The sequence below is a fragment of the Hippopotamus amphibius genome, chromosome 5 (assembly GCF_030028045.1).
Source record: "Hippopotamus amphibius kiboko isolate mHipAmp2 chromosome 5, mHipAmp2.hap2, whole genome shotgun sequence".
Taxonomy (NCBI): domain Eukaryota; kingdom Metazoa; phylum Chordata; class Mammalia; order Artiodactyla; family Hippopotamidae; genus Hippopotamus; species Hippopotamus amphibius.
In genome coordinates, this window is record NC_080190.1 from 38,830,367 (window position 1) to 38,853,531 (window position 23,165).

Here is a 23,165-nt window from a genome sequence, read left to right on the forward strand (position 1 = left end):
CACTCAGTAAACAGGTGGTGAATGAATGAATGAGTGAAAACAAGTGAACAAATGAAAAAATGAAGGAAGAAACTGCTAAAGAGAATTGTAATGCAGCAAGGGTGGGGGTTTGCTTGAAGTCGCTCTTGCACCCAGAATACATAGGATATGTTAGATGTTCCCAGTTCAGTGGGCCTAAATAGGACACCTGGTAAGAAGTGTCACATAAATAGGAGGAGCTCCAGAGCCCTGAGTATCATGGGGGGCAGATTTGGGAAAGGGAATAAAGGTGTCAAAGAGAAGAGTCGGGAGAAATATATTAATTAAAACTTTTGATTGAGGCCTGACTGTAAAAATGATACAACTGTGTTGAACCCAACAGACTTAATTAAATAGCTCTGTTGTGCTCACATTGAGTGGGAGGCCTGGGCATGGGGCACTGCCCATGCAAAGGAGCCCTGGAATACTGGGAAAAGATGGAGCACATGAGACTCATGCATGAAAAGATGGGGTTTCGGTTATAGGGACCACGCAAGTTGCTTTTACTTTACACAAAAACCCTGTGCCAGGATTTGGCCAAGAGAAGAAGTCCCTGACTAGAGTCTTGCCCAGTCCTGTGGCTGGCCTCTAACTCACAGGGCATGACTGAAAATCAGAGGGCATGCTAGCAAGCTTTTTTAAGAGTTGGTGAGAGGAGTTAGTCAACCACAACTATTTATTAAGCACTTGGAATCTGGCACCATGTTATATACTGTGGGGAATTCAAAATACACATACCACCACTCCTTCCATGATCTCAGGTGTACTGCCTAATTGGCAAATTGAAACTAACGCAGGTGAGAACAATCCCAAGAGGTTTTTAAATGCTGACCTGAGGCTAAGGGCATTGCGTACTCTGGAGGTTAGGAGAGGAAGAAATCATGATGGGCCGGAGAAATTTGAGATGATTCCTAAGAACTCAGGTATGGAATTGAGTGGGTTGGAAACAGCCTCTACTCTTCTCACAGGAAGAAGCTGGGGAGTAAAAGGAAAGGATGTGGGGAAGCTGCTTTATGTGGCTACCTGAGGTTCTAGTAGATTCCTAAGGGCAATGCAAAATCAAACACAAGCTGACACTAATAAAGGTCCTGGGAAGGAGTGTCTGGGACTTTTGGGACTGCTGGGATTTGGGGTTGCATTTGGCTTCTTCATATTAAAAACAGATTTTCAGGGCATGGAGTTACTCTAATAATTACCTCTCAACTTTAAAAAGGAATCATTTATAAGTTTTCTCTTCTTAAAGGGCCCAGAGATTCAAGAAAGTTTGTTTTTTTTGTTTTAAAATAACTACACGTTGTACAGCACTGCCATCTGCTGGAATTAGTGAGACCACTTCCCGAATGTTGGTGATGCCTCCAATTACAGTTTAATGGGACAAGGCGAAGCTTAGAACAAACATTAACATTTGCTGTTTCGTTCTCTTCCTTCCTGCAGTCCTTACTCACTACCCATCCCACATTTATCCACTTCCTCTTTCAAGTACAAATATAGGGATAAAAATGCTGTGTTGTATTTTTCAGTATTCATTTTGATTGCCTAGGTCATCTCTATGTAGAATATCAAAGTTAATGAGTGATGATTTTAATTGACTTAACTAGGGCTAACCATAGGTAAAATTTAATGTGAAAAAAATATTTTGAGCCCTCTGTGGCCTTCTTTGGGAATTCAGATTGCCATCCTGAGTCCCATTTTTGGTCCCCCGCTATTGCATTAATTGATTTGAGTTGATGAAAGATTAAGTTAAAGTATAAGATGAAATCTCAAACACATACCAGAAGTCAAATTTTGAGAAATGTTGAAACCAAGTGAGGGGAGTATATTCTGTCTAATTTGGAAACATAAAACATCATGCTTGTTATACTGTATACAAATTATGACAGATTTAGTGATTGAATTTACTTTTAAATGTGTAATTCCCATGAAATTGTGAGGGAATGCTATTTATTTATAGCAACAATTGCCTTCAAAGGAGAATGTATCATGTTAAAATGAAAGACCCTTTTGTTGAACTAAGCAACTTGATGAATTTGGTTATGCGTAAGTGGGTCTGAGCCTATATATGAGGATAAGAGAAAACTAAATTGCTCTGTTAAGGGAAACAGTGGAATTGGTTCTTATTTCAGGAGAAGAGTAGAGATAGGGAAGGAGGTAGGGCCCAGAATCATGGCAGGAGGCAGGAATATCAAGAAATGCTTGAGGGTGTTTCCTTTTTTTTTTTTTCCCTCAGTCCCTCTCTCTTTTTTCTTTCTTTTGCCCATCTCTTCTCCCTCCTTCCTTCCACGCTTTCTCCTTCTCTCTTCCTTAAAAAAAAGTGATTATCTAATATTAAATTATAGATTCTTCTCTCCTAAACCTTATCAATAAAGGGGTTTTATATACACATGACCTGTAAGCGGTTTTCATATTCGGTGTTTGTTTGGTTTCTATGTTTGTTGTTTGTTTCGGTGAGATTGAGGCGTAAGGTTACTGGAGTTAAGGTGGTATGCAAAAGGTAAAGCATGGGAAGAGGTGAAACGCCTCTTAAACTAGTGTTCAGTGGAATTAGGGGCTCAGAGATACTTTCCAAAGTCCGTGGCTTAGAGGCTCAAGGCAAACCAGGGGATGTTAAGGGGCAGGTGATCCCAGCCTACTTCTTGCCATTACATGAGTTATAGCACCCTCATTCCTTGCCTTCTTGCATTGTTCTCCACATTGGGTAAATGTTCTGATTCTGGTTGGTATGTGCATGGAAGATGTATCCTTCTTCCCAAGGGCAAAGGACGAGGTATTCTGGCTTCTAATTGTCTACTGGTTTTTCAAACTTCCAAAGTAGGTTTGCTACCCTTTTTGAGAATTTATTACAAGTATCTGACTTCTAACAATTCAACTCTTAAGACAAACCCCTCCCTTAGATTTGAGTCCCTTGATTTCCTAGGCCATTCTCTCCAGGGGTTTCAGAACAGCTTTTAATCCCTTTCACAATTCCTTCCAGGGAGTTTTTGGGGCTGTATGTGAAAGTGTTGGGTGAGCTATGATGGTAGAATGTCTGTGCTCTGTGATTCTCTGTAGCATTCCCCTACAGTTTCTGTATAGATTGGTCCTATCTTCCCACATCCTTCATTCCAAATTTTAAAACCATTTAGAAAATATTGTATAGTGGCTAAATGCTAGATTCTAGAACCAGACATCCAAAGTTTGAATTCTTTTTCTACCTTTTATTAGCTATGTGACCTTGGGTTTACTTAATCTCTCTAAATTTCAGTATACTCATATGCAAAAGGAAATAAAAATGCTTATCTATAGGGATTTTGTGAGGGTTTTATGTTTAATACATGTAATGAACTTAGAACAGCACCTAGTACATATTGTATTCTATGTAGGTATGAGTTAGCTACGGCTATTCACGTGTCACTAGAGTGTATATATGTGGCTGAACTAGCATTCCCTCCTTCCTAGGGCTTTGCTCCAATCTGGTGGTGAGTTAGGGACATGTTTGGAGGAAGCTAATTTATAGGCTCACTTTTGAACTCCTGAGTATTTATCTCTTTCTTTCTTTACCCTCACCCCATTTTACCCTTTGATGTTGGAATGGAAGAAGCTTCAACAGGAATGGCTTTTCCTGAAGGATAGGAAAGACCAGTGTGTTCAGTGTCTTCGGTGTTCAATCCAGGTGACATCAATCCGTGCTTGTCCTTCAGAGTTTACCTATGAGGCATCTGTGTGCTCCCATGAGGTTTGGCTTTCCCAAAGCTTACACCTCTCACCTTCATTATTTTGTTGTTTACTCTGCCTAGAGGCCATCGTGAAAGGAGACATTGAAAATTCTAGTTCATCACTTATAGAGGACCCCTGGGTTTGGAGCAGATAGAATATGTGGCATTTCTGTGCATGTTTCTAGTAATTAGACCTGTTTTTTAGTTCACTTAAAGTGAAGTACAACAAAATGCTTAATGAACAAATTTATCTTAGTAAATAAGACCCTGCCAGAGAAGGTGGGAGTTTTGTTTGGGGTGGGATAGGTATGTGTGGCATGATCACAGGGAAAGAAGAAGCTAAGGTGGAAAAGAAACCACATTTCAATGATCCAGAGAACTTTGGCTAAGAGGAGAATTGCAGAGGAATGAGAGGCTGTGGTCCTGGGAGAGAAGTGGGAGAGAGGAGTGGAGAGGTTAGATCCTCCCCAAACCTCTGATTCTACATTATTCTTGTTTATTCCTTCTGTTACTTCCCCTAACCTTTTTTATTCAGAGAGCTTCCACATAACAGGGTAAAAGTTGTATCTAAACTTGGGCTGTTGTTAACCTTCACCTTAGGATTTCTACTTACAAATGGAATGCATAGGATAGATATGCAGTAGACAAGGCCATCCCACCAAAGTTATTATAGTTGTTTCCTTACCTCAGAATCACTTTGGGTGCTTTACAAATATATAGGCCCCATCCCTGGAGGTTCTAGTTTAGTAGGTCTGTAATGGGATCTGGGAATTTGATTTTTAAAAAACTTCACTAGTAGTTCTGATTTAGGGTTAGGTTTATGAACCACTGATACAACAGAGAGAGACTGGACTGTAAATGAGGTCAGATCTGGTTTTAAATCCTAGTCCTACCACTTAGTAACCAGGTGGCTTGTGCGATTCTGATAATGTTACTCAACTAACTTCTGAGTGTTGTTCTGTTCATTCGCAGTGTTGAGATAGTTAAATAAGGTAACATGAAAGTACCTTATAATGAATGCAAAGCAGTTATTTTTATATGGGACTTTACCATTGCACACACACACACATACACACACACACACACACGTACCAGCTGGCAACATGGGTAATCTGGTTGTCCTTTGATGTCTAGGTCATCCCATACTTACTTCTATCATCTACCTTTGTCATTTTGAATTTGGACTAGCCCAGTTCAAGGCCTGTAGACCTCACAGCAGCTGTGAATAAGCTGGTGGCGGCTTCTTCAGGGGCTGCTCAGCTTTATTGGATATAGGTCATTATTTCAGTCAACACAGTCATCTTTGGCACTTTGGATACATTTACAAGCCACAATGCCTCTGGTGGTTCTACCTATTTTTTGAAGTTGTCTGAATTAGTTGGTAGCAGTTGCTAAATATGAGTATAACTTCTTCCCTTGCTCCACCTTCCATACACCAGTCCCCTACCAGGCTGTTCTCCATGATGCTCAGAACAGATCTGAAGAAATAAAGAGAAATAAGGGAACCAGACTGAAATCTCAACAGAAAAAGTTTACCGGAGCTTCAGTAATGACTAGAATGTATACCTCATTTTTGAAATTCTTTACTTGCTATAGAGACATGTATGGAGTGGGGAAGAAGGCACAATTTGAATCTACATAACTTTGGTATTTTGGCTGCCAGTATCCAATCCTGATCTTTTTGATAATTCCACCTGCACTTTGTAGTTCATACGCTTCTAGGAAGTCAACTTTCTCTGCATTCCTGGCTTTCTGTACCAGCTATGTCTCAGGTCTAACTAATGAACATGGTCTCTTCCTCTCTGGCCATGATGACTTATTTGAAAATGGTTATGTAACCTAAGATGGTCCTACCACATTGCAAACCTGGACTTCTCAGATGGTTAGGGGAGGAGATATATTCTTTTCCACTGTACAGACGGGAGTGCATGTGGCAGCCATCTTAGGATCACAAAGGTAGTTTTCTCAGAATGGAGCCAAATTTGATAAATCAGTGCTGAGAAGTAGAGACAATGAGTGTGTCTTGGTCACAGTGCTTTGAAAAGATTAAGCCTTGTTTGAAAACACAATTTACTTTTGTTTCTTACTGGTTTAAAAACAGCTTATGCTGGGTTTTCTGTTATCAGTTCTGTTATTTGCAATGGATAGCATCTTATATATAATATTTATATAATTTCTTTGAGACATGGGTCATCCGAATTGAAGTGCCGAACGCTACCAAGTAACATAAAACACTTTCAAAAGCCTTAAAACAGCAATGTATGGAAAAACATACACATAAGCAGATAGGAAGCGGGTATTATTTTGGTCACATTAATATATATAGTTTATAGAAAAGATAAGGGATCATTCTACCAGAGTCCTGAGACCTCACTTTAGGTATGAAGTTGAACCCTGTGCATAAACCATTGGCAAAGGGTAAAGATGATTTGGAGAATTCAAAATAACCATGATGGGGAAGAGGCTTCAGTATGTCTTACAGGGGTGGGTAAAAGGAAACGGCATGTTTAACTTAAGTTTCAGGGGACATAGGGCAATTGTCTTCAATTACTTTAAGACGTGTACTAGACATTTGGTTTTTGGCTACTCAGCATCACTTGACTTCCAATAACAGCCATATGTATTTGGTGATTCATTTGTCCCTTCAAATTTATCTGAAATTAAATTACATCAGCCATTATATTCTCATTTTTGCTTAGGTCAGTTTAGCTGAGTTTTTTTTATCTGCAATCAAGAGTTTTAACTAATACAAAATGTCATCTCTAAAAAGGATTAGATCTTTAAGTCCCCAAAGATAGGCCAAAAGGTGTAAACTACAGGCTAGAAGTCTTCAGTTAAATGGCAAAAATACATTTCTAAGAATAAGGACTATTTGAAGATAAAACTATCATTTAGGAAGATAATTCAATCTTCAAATTTTGATGGTTAATTAATAAAGGTGAATTTTGAGATCTTTTTTAAACCTAAGAGTCTATGAATATATCTCTAAATAGTTGTAAGTTTTAGGAAGGCAAGCACAATATTGACAAAATTTTAATACTGAGTTTAGTTCAATATTATAGTTGTATTATTCATATGCTGATTTTTTCTTAGTATGTTATGCTTTTTATATATTTCAATATTTTAATATCTAGTGGATTTTAAAATCACTTAATAGACCTTAAAGTCTAATGTTTAAATATAGAGGTTTATAGTTGTATCTTTGTTTTGAAAACACAACTGTAATTTCACTGTGTGTGAAGTCTCTACTTGGGAACATAACCTTAATCATGACATTATTCCCAATGGGGGAAAATGACTTGCGGAAAGATAAACTATTTGCTGCAAAACAGGACAAATGTTTCTACTGATAGGTTAGAACTTCAGTCCTGAATTTTTGAAATACTTAAAGATCATTCCCTTGCCTCTTCTTCCTTCTTGAATAAATAAATGAAATCAGCAAAATAAATAAAAACAGCAGGGACCTAAGTAAAACAAACATTAAAAAAATTTAATTCATGAGATACATTGCAGTATTTATGTATGATTGAATATGCATAGAAGAAAATATCTGGAGGAATACATATCAAATTATTAACAGTTTACCTTGGGCATGTGGAATTGGGGTAGGGCGAAGGGAGTGTTCTTACTTTTAAATTCATATACTTCCATACTGTTTGAAATTTTACAGTGAGAATTCATTACTTTTATAATAATCAAAACTATAATAGAAATTAAAAAAATAGCAACAAAAAGTAAAAAACACTTACACATATATACAGTGGTTTTAAGAGCTACATTGGACATAGAGAATTAAATCATATGGCACATTTTTCCACTAACATTGTGGTGGTAAATATAATTGTGTGGTCTATAATCAAAGAAACAACATTAAAGAAGCCACTTTTAGCAACATCCCGATTTAAAAAGTCCTCTGGGATAAGAACCCTTAAGCAGTGACCCTTCAAGGTGGATATTAAAACCGAAAACAGGGCTTAACTATCCTAGAGGATCCACAGGAAAACATGTCAATATGAAAACTTCAGACAAAAGGAAAAGCTTCACAGAAGTAACTTTGGAATACGAAAACAGTTAACCAAAGGCCAGAAATTCTGTGTATGAGAATTCCACCCAGTCCTGACCCAAAACTAAATCACTGAGGTCTTGGTAATCTAGGGATGTAGGTTAGAGGCATCTACTTTACCCATTTGTTTATCATTTCTCCCAGTTTCTCAACTGGCCTGCTTTTTATCTCAATGACTTCAACCTAAAAATACTGCAGTTTTAACTGGAAGGAATAAAATTAATTCCATCTAGATTAATTTTAGGTTTATTCTTCTAAAGAATTAGAAAAACTTGAAACTAATGATTTTCCATTATTCATTTTTTTTCTCATCACTATTTCTAACTACTTAATGAACATTTTGGGAGGTAATACTTTGGATTTCTCATGGGTCCCTGAAGTTCTGTATTTGGGGAAAACTTTTTTCTCATGTTCTAGTTTTCTCTCCTTTTACTGAAGTCATCGGGGATGACAAACTTTTATTACTATAAAAGTTATATTATAAACTTTTTTCTTCCAACAAAGAGGATTCTTTAGGTAACTATCAGGTTGATGGTTAAATATCCTCAAAGTCAGAACATCTGTAACTTGAAGTTTCCATCTTCTGCAAGCTACATAGTTAAGTGCTTAACTAATATAATTTTGCACACCTGAAAGAGTGTTCCTGACTTAGGTGTCAAAGGCTTGTGTAGGCTTATACTCACAGCATAAGGGAGTAACATGGAAAATCTGACAAAATTTAATCAGAAAGTTATAAACAGCAGAGATAAAGGATACAAAGTCATAATGACCATATGATTTTTAAAAGTTATAACAGCTGGAATTTTGCTGTTTCTCAGTGGATCACTGTATTTAAAAACAAAACAAAACAACAAGATGCGTCATAATATACATGAAGTATTTAGCATGATGCCAGGTACACAATAACCATTCAATAAAAATTAGCTCTATAATGAACAATGGATTAAAACAATAAACAAAAATATAAGAACCCAAAATGGAGAGAAAAGCTTAGAACCAATTTCCTAGAGTATGTATTTAAATGGAAAGTCGAAGCTCACAGAGAGCAGTAAGAAATTCTGCATTTTCTGGATCTATCTTTTGGGCCCTTTCATAGTACTCAGCAGCTTGCCTCTTTTCTCCCTCGAGCTTGTAAACAAATCCTAGGGCACTTAAACTCTGCACATCTGAAGCATTGTGACCAAGTCTCTTGGTAGCCAATTTCTTCAGAGCACTTGTCAATTTAGTACGCAGAGATGACCTGTCTTTGACCTTTAAGGCTTCTAAATAATGGTGGATGGCAGTATTTTCCGATTTACGGTGAAATTCCTGAAAGCGGCCATAGTGGTAGTGGATCTGATGTTTGTGATCGTCAGTTATGTTCTCCAGGCGAAGAGCTTTCTGAAAAATGTCTTCAGCATTGCTATACTGGCCTCCCTCAGCATACATGTTGGCCAGGTCTGTATAGGCAAATGCAAACATAGAGTCTCGTTCCACAGCTGCTTTGAAATGAAATATAGCCGATGTAATCAGCTCATCAACTTTCAGTTTATCCTTTCCTTTAGGTCTGTTGCGAGTGGCCTTCTTGATTTGGATCATTTGTGCCCTATAGCAAAGTCCCATTTGGTGATGCAGGAAAGAAGAGGTCGGTGTCGCCTCCAAGGCCTTTTTCAAAAGTTCAAGAGCTTTGTCCCAGGAATTTTTTCTCCTATAGAATTTGGCTGCATAACGAAGGACATAAGGTTGGGATGATATTTGGTCCAGGATTTCTTCAATATACTTTTCCCCTTCAGCTTCTGCATGTACATCTTGAAGCTTCAGTGCCAGAAAAACCTTAATATAGGAATTATCTGGGTTCAGGGTAACAGCTTTCCTCAGGGGGCCAAGAGAAAAGCTTTTTATAGACCCTTCTCTGTCAGAATCATCCAGACGATACACCGTGATGGCATAGCCGATGTTAAATTCTGGATTGTCTGGTTCTGCTTCCAGAGCCTTCTCAAAAGCTGCTTTAGCCTTTTGGTAATACTTTCCTCCAAATTTCAAGAGAGCCCACCCTTTCTCACAGTCAATCTCTGGACGCTCTAGCTTGTAGTTAGAAGGACTGGACAATTTCTTGCAGACGTTACCTACCTTGTCTATATACTTCTGAGCTTCTTTAAGCTGGTCCATGTGATAATAAACCCAGGCATAGTTTCCCCAAGTGACCAGACTTCGTAATTCTTCTTTGTCCGAGTGTTCTCGCTGTATTATTTCTTCTGCTTGTTTCAAGCACTCCAGGGCATCTTTATTTTGGCCCTTTAGGTGTTTCACATAGGCCAACAGGTTATAAAGAGTGAGTCTGGATTTTGTGGTAAGAAATTCAAGCTGTTGCCCAATTGTATCTTCTACCTCAAACAGATCAATGTCTTCCTTAAGTAAGTTCCATGTGAAGTGACATTCTAACTCCAACAGAATGGCCTTCAAGGAGTCCTTAGGAATTTCACTGTCAAAGATAAAATCCTTTTTAATTTTTGAAGAAATGAAGGAAATAATAAAATTTTAAATCTTAAATACAGTTCTTTGTTTAACAACCAATTTTATCTATTTGATCTTACAGTTAAAGAACTAGGTTTCTATAACTCTACACTAGTTTCCTCTATGTATAGTTATGTCCTGGAAGTATTTCATTAAATTCACATTATTTATTACAAAACCAATTCTGGAGAGACGACAGTGTTTCCTATGTTATAGGGTATCTATTTCCTTTTGGCAGTCACTAGCCCACAAGGACCCCCTATTTTTAGAGATGGGAATTTAAAATATTTTATTTACTAGCTTTGAAACTTAAGAATAATAGATATATACACAGTTAATAAATAACATAAAAATTTCATTTCTGTATTGTGAGTAGTGAAGGGAAAGAGAAGGTGAGAAATAAGGACACTGAAGGAGACAGAGAAGCCACATGTATATATAATTTTTGCAGAGAAAGAAGGAAAGAAACAAAAGAAACCCCACAGAGAAAAAAAACACAGTCAGACAGGAACAAATATACCAAGAGACGGGAAGAAGTATAAGTCTCAGATATAACAAAGATTTAGAGAAAATAGGGAAAAGGCAAAAGGAGGCTTAGTAGATTTTGATGTTAAGGGCCACATCCTTCTGACTTTTAGGATTGTGGGCAACAATAAAGGCTACCGCCTATTATTAACTTATCATTACCCTTAATATTCACTTCACAAATATTTGGTGAACTCCCTTTGTGTGAAGCAGTGTAATCTCTGCAGGGCCTAGTTTCATCTCTGAAACTAGGAAGATGAAGGGGAAAGGAAGGGACAGGAAATATTTATTCATTACTGAAAGGCTTTTATGTGCAAGCTCTTCTGAATAACCCTGGGGATGTAACTGTGAATAAGACACAGTCCTGCTTACACAGAGCTTATAAGTACACTAAGTACATAGTCAATTACAACTCAGCATTCCAATAAAAGTTCCATGGAAGTGACTCAGCAAGGGCACCCAGTCCAGTGTTGTGGACATCTGTGGCTTTCATTGGGTGAAACATGTCCCTCTACTCTCAGTCCATGTGATTTGAGACAGGCTGTCTACACTTTCCTCCAGTCTGTGGGAAAGCACACAATATTCCAGCCATTCCTTGGGCCCAGTGATTTATTCACGATAATCCAATTAAAATATAATTTTGCTGAAATGGGGCTTTGCTAGAACTATCTCTCTTCAAAAATTTTAAGCTGGTAGAATATAAGCTGGAGTTGTTGGTGGGCATCTTTCCAAACTCTTGGAGACAGCCTGCTTGAGAAAGAATCAAACATAGAGGAAAGCAGAGCTTAGACAGGAATAAAGATAGATCGCTTGCTATGTTGACTCACTACTGAACGCAGGTATTGCCTGGATCATCCCACCCATCCCTGGACTTCCATTTTTTAAAGGAAATAATCTCCCTTTTTGCTTAAGCCAGTTTGCACTTGGTTTCTCCCGTCTGCAACTGACAAAATCCTGATTAATATACTTAGTTTGTTTGTTTTGCTGATGGTAGTGAGGCAGTCAGGAAAGACTTTCTAAATCTACTACTGGCCATAATAAAGGGCTGAAAGAAATTTACAGAAAAAAAGCTATACAAGGCTTCTCTCAAAGAGGGAAATGTTCTAATTATCGGATGAACAGTGTACACTATGTGTGTGTATTTCCCTTTATGCTGCACACAGGACTCCCCTCCTTATATGTATGTGTATTTGTATAAATATTTATGGGAACTATAGTAATATTTCTATCAAGAAACATTTACTGGGGACTTCCCTAGTGGTCCAGTGGTTAAGAATCCGCCTTCCAATGCACAGGATGCAGGTTTGATCCCTGGTTGGGGAACTAAGATCCCACATGCCGTGGGGCAACTAAGCCCACACGCCGCAACTACTGAGCCACACACTCTGGAATCCATGCACCACAACTACAGAGAAGCCCACGTGTGCTCCAAAAAAGTGCCCACGTGCTGCAACTAAGACCCGATGCAGCCAATTACATACACAAAAAATAAACATTTATTGATCACCTCATATCATACATGCCAGGCAATATGCTGGTGGTAGTGGATATAATAATGAGCAAGATAGAAAAAGGCCTTTTTTTCATGGTAATTCTATTATAGGAGAGGAGGGAACAAAAGGGGTTGACGGAAAACAAACATAATTCCAGACTGCATTAAGTGTTAAGAGGAAAAAAAATCAGAGTAATGAGATTAGGTGGTGGTGGTGGTGGTGTACTTTAGTTATGACTGTCAAGGAATTCTTTTTGTTGGGGCTGACCTGTGCACTACAGAATATTTAGTAGCATCCCTGGCCTTGATCCAGTAGATGTCAGTAGCATTTCTCCAGTGGTGACAACCAAAATTGTCTCCAGATATCACCAAATGTCCCCTGGGAGGCAAAAAATCATGCTGGCTGAGAAGCACTGGTTTAGACCATTCTGCCCTCAGATCTTTTATGACTTCCTCCTTTTTACTGTTGAGATCTTACTTCAATTCACTTGCCCCTTTCTAATCTTAAAAATCAATGGGGTAGCAGATAAACCAAGAAATCTGGTGTCGGGAAAGCCTGAGGAAGAAAATGTTGATTTCAAAAAAGAGAGATAAATGTTCAATGTGCACAATGATCCTAAGAGGTTGAGAAAATGAGGACAGAGAAGAGACCACTGTTTTGGGAGGAGTAAAGTTGTGGGGCATCTTGATAAATGTTTTAATAGAATGGTAGGGATGAAAATATTACTGGAGTGATTTGAGGGGATAGTGGGAAGAGGAGAAGTGGTGGAATGGGGAATATAGGTCACTCCTTCAAGGAATTTTACTATGAAGGGAGTAGAGAAATAGAAGCAAACCTGAGGAAATTGTCAAAAAAAATTTTAATCATATTTTTAATGACAATGATATGTCAAAGGGGAATGATACAGTATTAAGGGAGAAAATGATGCCTGTGGGAGAGAGGGGAGTAATTGTGAGAAAGATGGAGTATGAAGCAGAGTGAAGCTATACATTGTTAATACTACTCAAATCTTTACCTCCAGCCCCAAACTCCTAACCATGGTTACTATGCCCTTCACCATCTGGCCCACGTCTACTTCTCTAACCTCATTTTGTACCACTTTCTTCTCACTCACCGTAGTCCAGTCATACAGGCCTTTAAAACATTTTATTGTTTATTATTTCCTATGCCAAGTATGTACCTACGTGAGGGCACTTGTACCTGCTTTTTATTCCTTCACTCTGTGAATTCTTCCTAAGAGAGTACTAGGGTTAACTTATTCTCATAATTCTGGTCTTGGCTCAAATCTCAGCTCTTCAAAGAAGCCTACCCCTGACCATCTTAATTTAAGCTGCATCTCCACCTTGTGTGCCATCCTGAAGTCTAGTCTATCACATTTTCCTATTCTTCATAGCACTTTTATCAATATTTTCTTGGAGTTGGGAAAGAGGAGAAGAGTGCTTTGAATCAAATATGAGATTGAGGTTTTAAAATGAATTGGGCTGAGTCTTCAGGAACTGGAAAGAGGCTGTCCTAATAGCCAAAAGTGGCAGAAGAGTTAGAGAACTGGATTAATTACACAATTAGTAGTAGTGATTAGGAAAATAAAACCACTTCATATTTATAATCTAATATTATACCTCATGAAACGTTTTCTAATTTTCATAAATGCTAAATTTAAACATTAATAGCTAACAACATATTTAGTAGACATTTACATTCACTTATAATTATTAATACTATAATTTTTTTCATATTTATTCTCTTTCTCTTGTACATACACATAAACACATATTTACAGGTCCCACATTTTAGTGATTGCAGGTTCTAGACTAGAGCTTTCTAACAGAACTTCCTACTATGATGGAAATGTTCTTATCTGTGCTGTACAATACGGTAAACACTAGCCATGTGTGACCACTGATCACTTGAAATGTGGCTAGTATGACCAATGAACTGAATTTTATATTTTATTTACTTTTAATTAATTTAAATAGTCACATATGACTAGTGGTTACTGTATGGGACAGGACAGTTGAAGACACTGGGCCTACAGAGCTTAATGTATAGAAAAGCCTCAAGCCCAACAGGTTAGACCTCTACTTTAACTTGAAATTTTCCCTATTTTATTCAAGGTGAAGAGCTAAACTAAATGGCAAACAAGGATATATTTGAGAAAACAACTTTATGCCTATGACCTAGGTTCACTAAAGATTCAGCTCAATAGTATAAATGTTACACTTGTACAATATATTTCCAGAATCCGATGAGAACTCAAAAAAAAAAAATATACACCCGCCAAAACCATTCACTTGCCACACTACACATCAGGCAGTGTGCCAAGCACTTCACACAAATTACACTGAATTTTTATAACAATGTCTTATTATTTTCAATTTTATGGATGAGGACTGGGAAATAGTGTTTAAATTACACGTCCAAGGTTACATAGCTATAAAGTGGCCAAGCATAGATGCAAACTAGTTCTGCCTGACTCAAACAAAAGTATACGCCTTTTAACCATAATGCTATACTACCTCTTTTATATAAAAATTGGAATTTTTTTTAAAGAATGGTTTGCTTTAAAATATAGGATAAGTCTAATGCATGTAAAATTCACTTTGCCTGGGAAGGACTTAAAAGGAAAACATGAAGAAATTTTACAACAGCTTAAAGAGCAGGTAAGAGGTTGTGTAACTGCCCATTGGAGAAGACATGCCAGATAGTGAAAGTCCTCAGGATAAGAAAACAATGGTTTCAACTATGAGCCCTCAATCTAAGGTCACAGCATTCTGCATAGTTGGGAGTTGTTTTGAGATGGAGCTCCTCACTAGGACATGCTGTGGAGTGGCAGAGAGGATGATTAACGATTCTTTCAAATAAAAAAAGAGCTGGGTAGAAATGTATTAAAAGTGATCTGAAGGAAGGACAAAAATATTATCAAAGATATAATTATCATCATTATTAATGTAAGGGAATTAAAATACCTTTTTCCCCATAATCCAAAGATGTATATGCTGATGATCTTCCAAGGTATTTCTTCTATCTCTGTCTCCCCAGAATTCCAGAATTATCTAATTTTTAGTTTACATCTTCAATTAGAAGTTCAGTTGGCATCTCAATAAAGAAATCATAGAAATCTGGGTTCCCTGAGCCTGTTCCTCCCTTAGTTTTCCCCACCTTCTTTGGTACCTCTTAGTCCCACAGGCCAAATAATTTAGGAGTAATCTTTGATTCCTATTCTTCTTCAACCCCTCATCCAATCCAATAGGAAGTCCTGTTAATTCTATCACCCACATACATCTCAAATCCATCTACTTTTTTCCACTTCCACTACTATTTTCTAGTCTAAAAGACTATTACCTTTCCTTTGAGCTGTGGCAAAAATCTGGTTTCCCTGTTCCCACTCTTGGTCCCCATATAGCATTAGTAAACTTTTGAAAACGTAAACCAGTTTATGTTAGTCTCCTGCTTTAAAATCTCCCAACAGTTTCCCAACACCCTTAGATTTTAATCTAGCCTTTGCCATGTCTTAACAAGTCCCTAAAGCAGCTGGATTTATCTACCCACGCAACCTTGTCTCCTCCTACACTCCTCCTCATTATCTGTGTTTTAGACATACTGACCTTCTTCCTATCTTGAACATACTAAGTTCAAGGACTTTTACACCTGTTTTCACTCTAAAAGCTCTGCTCCTAAATCTCTGTATGACGAGCTCCTTCCTTTAACTCAGTTCAAATTTTCTTTACCCAAGAGGCCGCCTGTAGCAGAGCTATCTAAAATAACCCCCTCCGTTCTAGGTCACTCTCTTAGCTCACTACACTATTTTATTTTCCTTATAGCTCTTATCACTTTCTGAATTATGTTGATTATTCATTTATTCTTTGTTGTCTATTTCCCCCATTTAAATGAGAACAGGGACCTTATTCTGGTTTTATTTTTTCACGTCTGTGTCCCCAGAATCTGTGATTTTAGGCACAGAAGGGAAGCTCAACAATAAATATTTATTGAGTGAATTAATGAATGGATACATTATGTATACCAGTAGCTTCTGGCATTTCCAGCCCACAGGCATGAGCCTAGCATAAAAAAAAAAAAAAAAAGCACCTGAATTTTGGATGAGGAAATTCCTGCTAGTTCTTCTCATCCTGCTAATGGCTCTAAACTTTCTGCCACTTCAGTCTTCCCTATCCTACTTGTTTTTCCATCTTGGCATGCTCTCTGGCTCTCTGTTTAGATTTTGAAAATAGGTTTTGGACTATTTCCAAAAATAGGGAAACCTGGTATGACTACCTCTTTGTAGTTGTTCCTTTCTCGGGTGTAAATGCATCAAAATCATAGGCAAGACATCCATGCCCTTAACAGCCTGCCCAGATCCACGACAGCATGGGCTTACCAGCCCTCTCCCCATCCATAGAGTAAAATGAACATCTGCCTCTTTGCGAGGACGATAGGAGGGGGGCTGCCCCAGGCATTATGATGTGGCTGTGAGATCTCCAAGGGACATTCAGTCAGCCATGTAAGTGCTTTGCCCACACGCTATGGAATTTATGCACAACTGGACACTATGACAAGTTTTACTTTTTCAACTACGTCTACCTAATTTTTAAACTTTGTCTCTGGGAAGCTGGCAGAGAGAGGCTATTGTGTTTGAAAAGGTAACATGTACCTTTAGGTAATTTTCTGTGTGTGGGGGTTGTTTTTTTGTTTTTGCTTTTTGTCAGGAAGGAACAATCTTTCATCTTCCTTGGGAGACAGTGCCCAGTGGGGGTCCACCCCACCCTGCATACACATACAGTGCACCCCCCTTTCCTATTTCTTCAGGCCCCTTCCTGATACCTCCCACCTCCCTCCCTTCTTACAAATGGTAGAAGTGAGGCACTTATTAAACATGTTTATAGTCAACATTTGCAATTATGTGCTAGGCATTAGTCAACAACCCTTTCTACAGTCCTAAGAGATGGATGCCACCAATTTTTACAGATAAAAAACAGCCTCACCTAGTTGAAGAAACTTTGCTTTGGGTCACCCAACCGGTAGGTGGTCAGAGTCAGGATTTAGAACAAAGGGCTCTCTGGGCATCAGGAGCCCAGGATCAGAACCTCCCACTTCTCAGCTGCCTACTGCAGACCGTTAACTACCCACGTGCAGGGCAGGGGGCCAGATGACATGGGTCCGCCAAGGACCCCCCAGCACACGCCAGTCAAGGAGATGGAGAAAGAAGGCCTCATAAAACGGTGGATGGGGCGGAACAAGAACCATCTGCCCGCGGCACAAAGGAGGGGGAGAAGTCAGACCCAGGAATCAGAAAGGCAAAATGGCAGAAGCGGACGCGTGTGACGCCGGGGGCCGCGGCCTGCGGGGACCGGTCACGCAGAAGCCGCCTGCCCCGGCCCGGGGGCGGCGACGACCGGAGCCGCAGGGAGGTGACAGGCCCGAGAGGCGCGTCGCCCGCTCCCCGGGCCCGACCGTCCCGACCGCGGACGCCCGGGGCTCGCGGGAAGGGTCCCCTCGGCCACCCTCCCCGGCAGGCCCGCCTTCAGCCGTCCCGGACCCGGACGGGGCTCCCGGGGCGCGTCCGCAACGCAGACGCCCGGAAATCGGGCTTGAGGGCTCGGCCCCTTCCAGGGCCGCAGCGCTGCGCTGGAAACGGAACACGAGAGAAACGCGGCTTTGAAACAAAGGCCACACGGAGCTGGGGAGGAGAAGCGGGGAGAAGCCCTCACCTCATGATGGCTGGGCTCTGCGGCCGTCTTGGGATGCACGGGTCCGCTCGGGCTTTCTCCTCAGCTCTCGGCTCCTGCTCGGCTAAGCGGCGGCGGCGCGCGTGCGCGTGCGTGTGCGCGTGCGTGTGCGCGTGCGTGTGTGCGTGCGCGCGGAGGGTGGGGGGCGAGCGAGATGGCCGCAGCGCTAGGTCCGCGCGCGCGCGGGCGCGCGGGCGGCCGCTGTGTGAAAGGCGGGACCCGAGCGAGAAAAGGAATCTGATCCCCGACTAGGCGGAGTCCATCTCGGGGAAACAGAAACTTTTGGAAGAGCTGAGTGGGCTCCTCTGGCCGGCTGTGGAGCCGCCTTGAAAGGTTTGCGCAGCGCGGGGTCGTTCGGGGTGGAATTTGCAGCTGGGCCTCGACACTTTGGTCTTGGCTCTCACCGGCCTCAATGAGTGCACGTGCCTCTCGGGTAGCTTTCTTAGGGGTTGTTGTTGGTTGGTTGGTTGGTTGGTTGGTTGGTTTTTAACTAAAATGACGGGAGATTGTTTAGCGTTATTTTGGTCGGGTGGCGGCGATGCTCTTTACAGCTTTCAGCATCCTAGGCTGAGACTCAAGTCTTCATTCAGCAAACGCAGGTGCAGTGCCTTGCGCTTGTGCCGTGATTTCCATTGGGGAAATCTAGAGAAATTTGGGGGCCCAAATGTATACGCATTCAGAATTTTGGTTACTATTGACGAACAGCTTTTCAAAGAGGTTTATACACTGCCCCACTCACAATAGCATGACAGTTTCCTTGCCTTTCATGCCCTCGCCAACCGAGCTTCCTATACTAAGGTCCCAATAAAGATGGGGTGGTATTAGGAATCTAAGTGGAAAATATCAAATGCCCATACACTAAAAATTTTGTCCCCTTCGAATTCAGTCATTCATTCATTCAACAAGTTTTATTAAATAACTGCCAAGAGCCAGACATTGTTGAAGACCCTATTAATATAACAAGGAATAAAACAGACAAGTGACAAGCCCTATCCCCCTCACTGTCTTCTTTTGTTCCTGGTTATGCACAGGGGTTGGAGATGCTTCTCAAACTTTGAGAAAAAGTGTTCATCATCAAAAAGTTTAAAAGGCACTGGTTTATCACTTTTATACCATCCTAGTCACTTTGCTTTTCAAAGGTATGGACAGTGATGTGCAGTTTTTACTATGTGGTCACTAGTTTAAAAGATGCTGACTTGGATTTTTTCATTCATTTTGCCAGAAAAGGGGGTTTGTAGGTAAAGTCAGTTCTTGCTCGCGCAGAATCAAGTTAAACATGGCTAACAGTGTAGGTACACAACTGTAGTTAGTTGAATGTTTATGATTTTATTAGTCTCTTGTTTGGAGTTAATTTCTAGTGTGAAAAGTAAAGATAAAGAAGAAATAAAACGTTTTATATTAGGTGGTGCTATGGAGAAAAAGCAGAGAGAGGGTTGGAGTGCAGGGTGTTTTGCTGTTATAAATATCTTGGTGAGGGGAGGCTTCACTGAGAAGGTGAAAATTGAGCAAAGATCTGAAGAGGGTGAAGAAGTGGATATGGGGCTGGGGAAGAGCCTTCCAGGCTGGGGAAACAGTAAGTGCAAAGGCCTGGAGGTTCAAGCATACTCAGCAAGCACAGATGGCGTGGTTGGAGTGGAGAGAGCAGGGAAAATGTAAGAAATGAGGTTGGAGAGGTAATGTGGATGTGGTGGGCCTGTAGGCTATTGTAATGTTTAAGTGCAAAGCCATGTTTTAGAAAAAATACTGAATGGCTTATTTGGAGGTAAAAAATAAGCCCAGAGTTTCCTCCATCCTAAGGATGTAAAACGTTTAATAGAGCACTGTTTAAAAAAATTTCCAGTGTGTTGATCATGTTTTTTTCTTCCTTGTTCCTACTTTTTTTCCTTTCCTTTCTTTTAGCTGTATCTGGGCCAAGAGATAGTCTTTGTTTATTAAGGTTTGAGTGGGCAGCAATTAAACAATCAATGATAAAAATCAAAAGGGACAAGATCCTGGTTGTCATATTGTTTAGGAATTCAAATTCAGAAAGGCAAAAAAGGTCTGTGAAAATTTTAAAGGAATATACTTTTTTAGGATTGAGAAGAAGCAAAGACCTGACTGTTCAGTAGGTGTTGAACATGCTGAAATTACTAGATGGAATTTGAATATCAGTCTTTTTTTTTTTACAGACTGTTGGATTGGGTGGATTCTTGGGAAAAATATTATAATAGTGTATTGTGTTCTGAATTTATTCTTATCAACCAGTAAAACACAGCAACCAGAGAAAAAAGAGAAGTAGAACATGAAACGTGGCAACTGATCAAAAATCTGCTTGGGAAACTGAAACTTAAGTAATAACTCTACCAAGGAACAGGTAGACAGCAGAGTTTCTCAACCTTGGCACTATTGACATTTGGGCTGTGGGAAGCTGAGCAGTGCATTTTAGGATGTTTAAGCAGCAGTCTTGCATCTATCCACTAGATGTCAGTAGCACCCTGCAGTTGTGACAAATGAAATTGTCTCCATATATTGCCAAATCCAACATTTTTTTTTGCCCTGAGGGGCTACATCCTCCTTTTCCTCTTCCCCACAGTTGAGAATCCTGTGAGTAATAAAAACCTCATGTAAATACCTAATTTATTTGAATTAATCTTCACAGCACAGCCTGTAAGAGATAGGAGGTGGACTTTAGGTGGGAGAGGAAAAGTTGAGTACAGGTCAAGGGAAGTCAGCGGTGGTACTGGAGTTCAGGAGATGGCCTGGGTGAAAGAGTTGATATCCAGAGGAATGTCAGAGAAGGCCTATTCCCATGGGCTCCAAAGTGCAGGTGGCTGTATCACATTGAGTCTGGCTGGGGGCAAGATACAGAGCTATAGACACAGACTGAGGGTAGGCAATTCAAGCTGGGGCAGGCTGTAGGGTAGAGGCTCTTAGTCTTAATGCAGTTCCAGCTCTAGTAGCATCATGAGAATGGAGACAGTGGTGGCCAGGATGATTCTCAAGGAGGTGAATCCTGTGGTGGTGTGTAGACAGCAAGTAGCAAAGACCTGGGCTGGGGCACCTGTAATAGTGGTGAATGGCAGGAGCTGAGGCCTGATTTAGGGTACATGAGAGGCACTCCCTGGGCACTTCGGGGGAACTCTCGATAAGGACACCAACTGAGGTTCTGTCAGTCATTTGCATGGGAATAACAAGCTCCTGAAATTCAGCTGTCAATTTAAAGAGACCTCTTGGTAATCCCTGGAGATATTCATTTATAAGTTTGGCAATAGTGTTTTCAATACCAAAGAGTATCTATTTTCCTGGATTTGCTGCTTGTTGTTTTTCTCTGCAGACATCCAGGCTGTCCCACATTTTAGTTTTACTGAGCTCCAGGAAGCGCAGAGATCTCTTCCAGAGTTGGGAAGGATGGGAGAGAGAGATGGTATTAGGTTATAAGACACACTAAGTAAATGTGATCTCTGGAGATTGTCAAACACACCTCACACAAACACATTACATAATCCAGAGATTTATTTTACATTTATGAGCTCTGCTTTGTGGGTGCAAAGAATGTATAACAATGCCTGGGAAGAGTTGCCTAATTGAGAATTGACCACTTATCAATAGTTATTTACTTTTAATATTTCTGACCCCAGGGAGTTGGCAGTGGTTAGACTTACTTTAGTAACTTACAGCCTCCTTGCCCAAACATAAGCACTTTAACTTATGCTTTTGTTAATCTAATAAATCTCTGGTTTTAGTGATAAGGAAATTGTGAAAATTGCTTCTGCATAACTCTGATGCCTGCCCCTCAGTGATATAAATTTTGTTCAGTTCGTATAGAGTTTCAGTAGAAAGCCAAATCCTTGCCCAATATTTCTGTGAATTCCTTGGGGACTTGTATTTTCTGTGGATTAGGGGTCCCCACCAGGAAATACAGGCTGCCTCTAGAATCTGGAAAAGGTACCACAAGAATTGTGCCCTAGAGCCTCTGGATGGAATTTGGCTGTGCCAACACCTTGATTTCAGGCCAATGAAACCCATCTCAGACTTCTGACCTCTAGAACTATAACATAATAAGTTAATGTGGTTTTAAGCCACCAGGTTTGTGGTGATTTATTGGAGCCACAATAGGAAATTAATACACCCTGCCCCCAGACACATATGAGAATGAAAAAACAATGACATGGTTTCCTTAATTTTCCTTTCAAAAATATTATTTGTTGTGCATTGTCTGTTAATAAAACGTCATAATCAAAGATGATTGCTACAGATGGTCGCTCAGATCCTTTAGCATCCTTTTCATGTTTCTTAATCTAACTGAATCAATACTAGCAAATGACTGAATCAAGAGTGCTTCAAACAAAGTGGCATAAAACAAGAGAAAGTGCTTGGAACAATTTGACAATGAATTAAGTTCCAAGCATCTTCATGGAGAAAGCAGACCTTCAATTGACTGTGTAGTTGTTTCACTGTCTGTCTCTTTCACTGGATTGTAAGGTGCATGAGATTTGGGGAAAATATCTGCTTTCTTCACTGAAAGGTAGCAGAATATGCCACCCCCAAATATGCCACCTTGCCATAAGGATTATTTTGAGCTGAAGGCAGTTGAAAAGAAGCAGATATAAGAAAAGCTCTCTGCTCTCCCCCATCTGCCTGAAAAAATGTCTCTCTTCCTCTGTCTACCAGGAAGGAGAAAAGTTAATCACTTGAGACAGCCCTAGTCCCTAATCAGTCCAGAGACACAAACAGAAAAATGTACATAACAGACTGTATAAGCAAACTCTTATCTTCCATTAGTTTCCCCCATATATTTGCCTTCCTACAGTTTGCCACTTAGAAACTCAAGTTCTTTGCTTTTGCCTTATCACTTCTCTAAAAATGTATTGTTTGTTTGTTAGGATGCTATATAAGCCCACATTCTAACCACCGCTTTGAGTTACTCATCACTGGGTACTCCCATGTGTATGCCCAAGACATGTGTTAATAAACTTGTTCGTTTTTCTCTTGTTAATCTGTCTTTTGTCACTTTAATTTAAGGCCCTAGCCAATGAACCTAAGATGGGTAGAGGAAAAAGAATTTTCCCTCCCCTAGATCACCATAGTATTTTTAGTATCTAGTACTGAAAACTATTTGTTGATAAAATGAACGAATTGAACATTTTATTTTATGTAAGTCCAGCATTTTATTTGCTAT

At 39.9% G+C, this 23,165-nt stretch overlaps 1 protein-coding gene across 1 annotated transcript; it reads right to left on the reverse strand.

Moving 5' to 3' along the window:
* Positions 1-7,179: 7,179 nt before the first annotated feature.
* On the reverse strand, positions 7,180-18,105 carry IFIT5 (interferon induced protein with tetratricopeptide repeats 5). Its single transcript, XM_057737169.1, has 2 exons — positions 17,990-18,105; positions 7,180-10,234 (listed from the first exon to the last, which is right to left on the reverse strand). Exons 1-2 carry the CDS (start codon positions 17,992-17,994, stop codon positions 8,791-8,793), a joined length of 1,449 nt encoding a protein of 482 aa, XP_057593152.1. The 5' UTR covers positions 17,995-18,105; the 3' UTR covers positions 7,180-8,790.
* Positions 18,106-23,165: the final 5,060 nt, after the last annotated feature.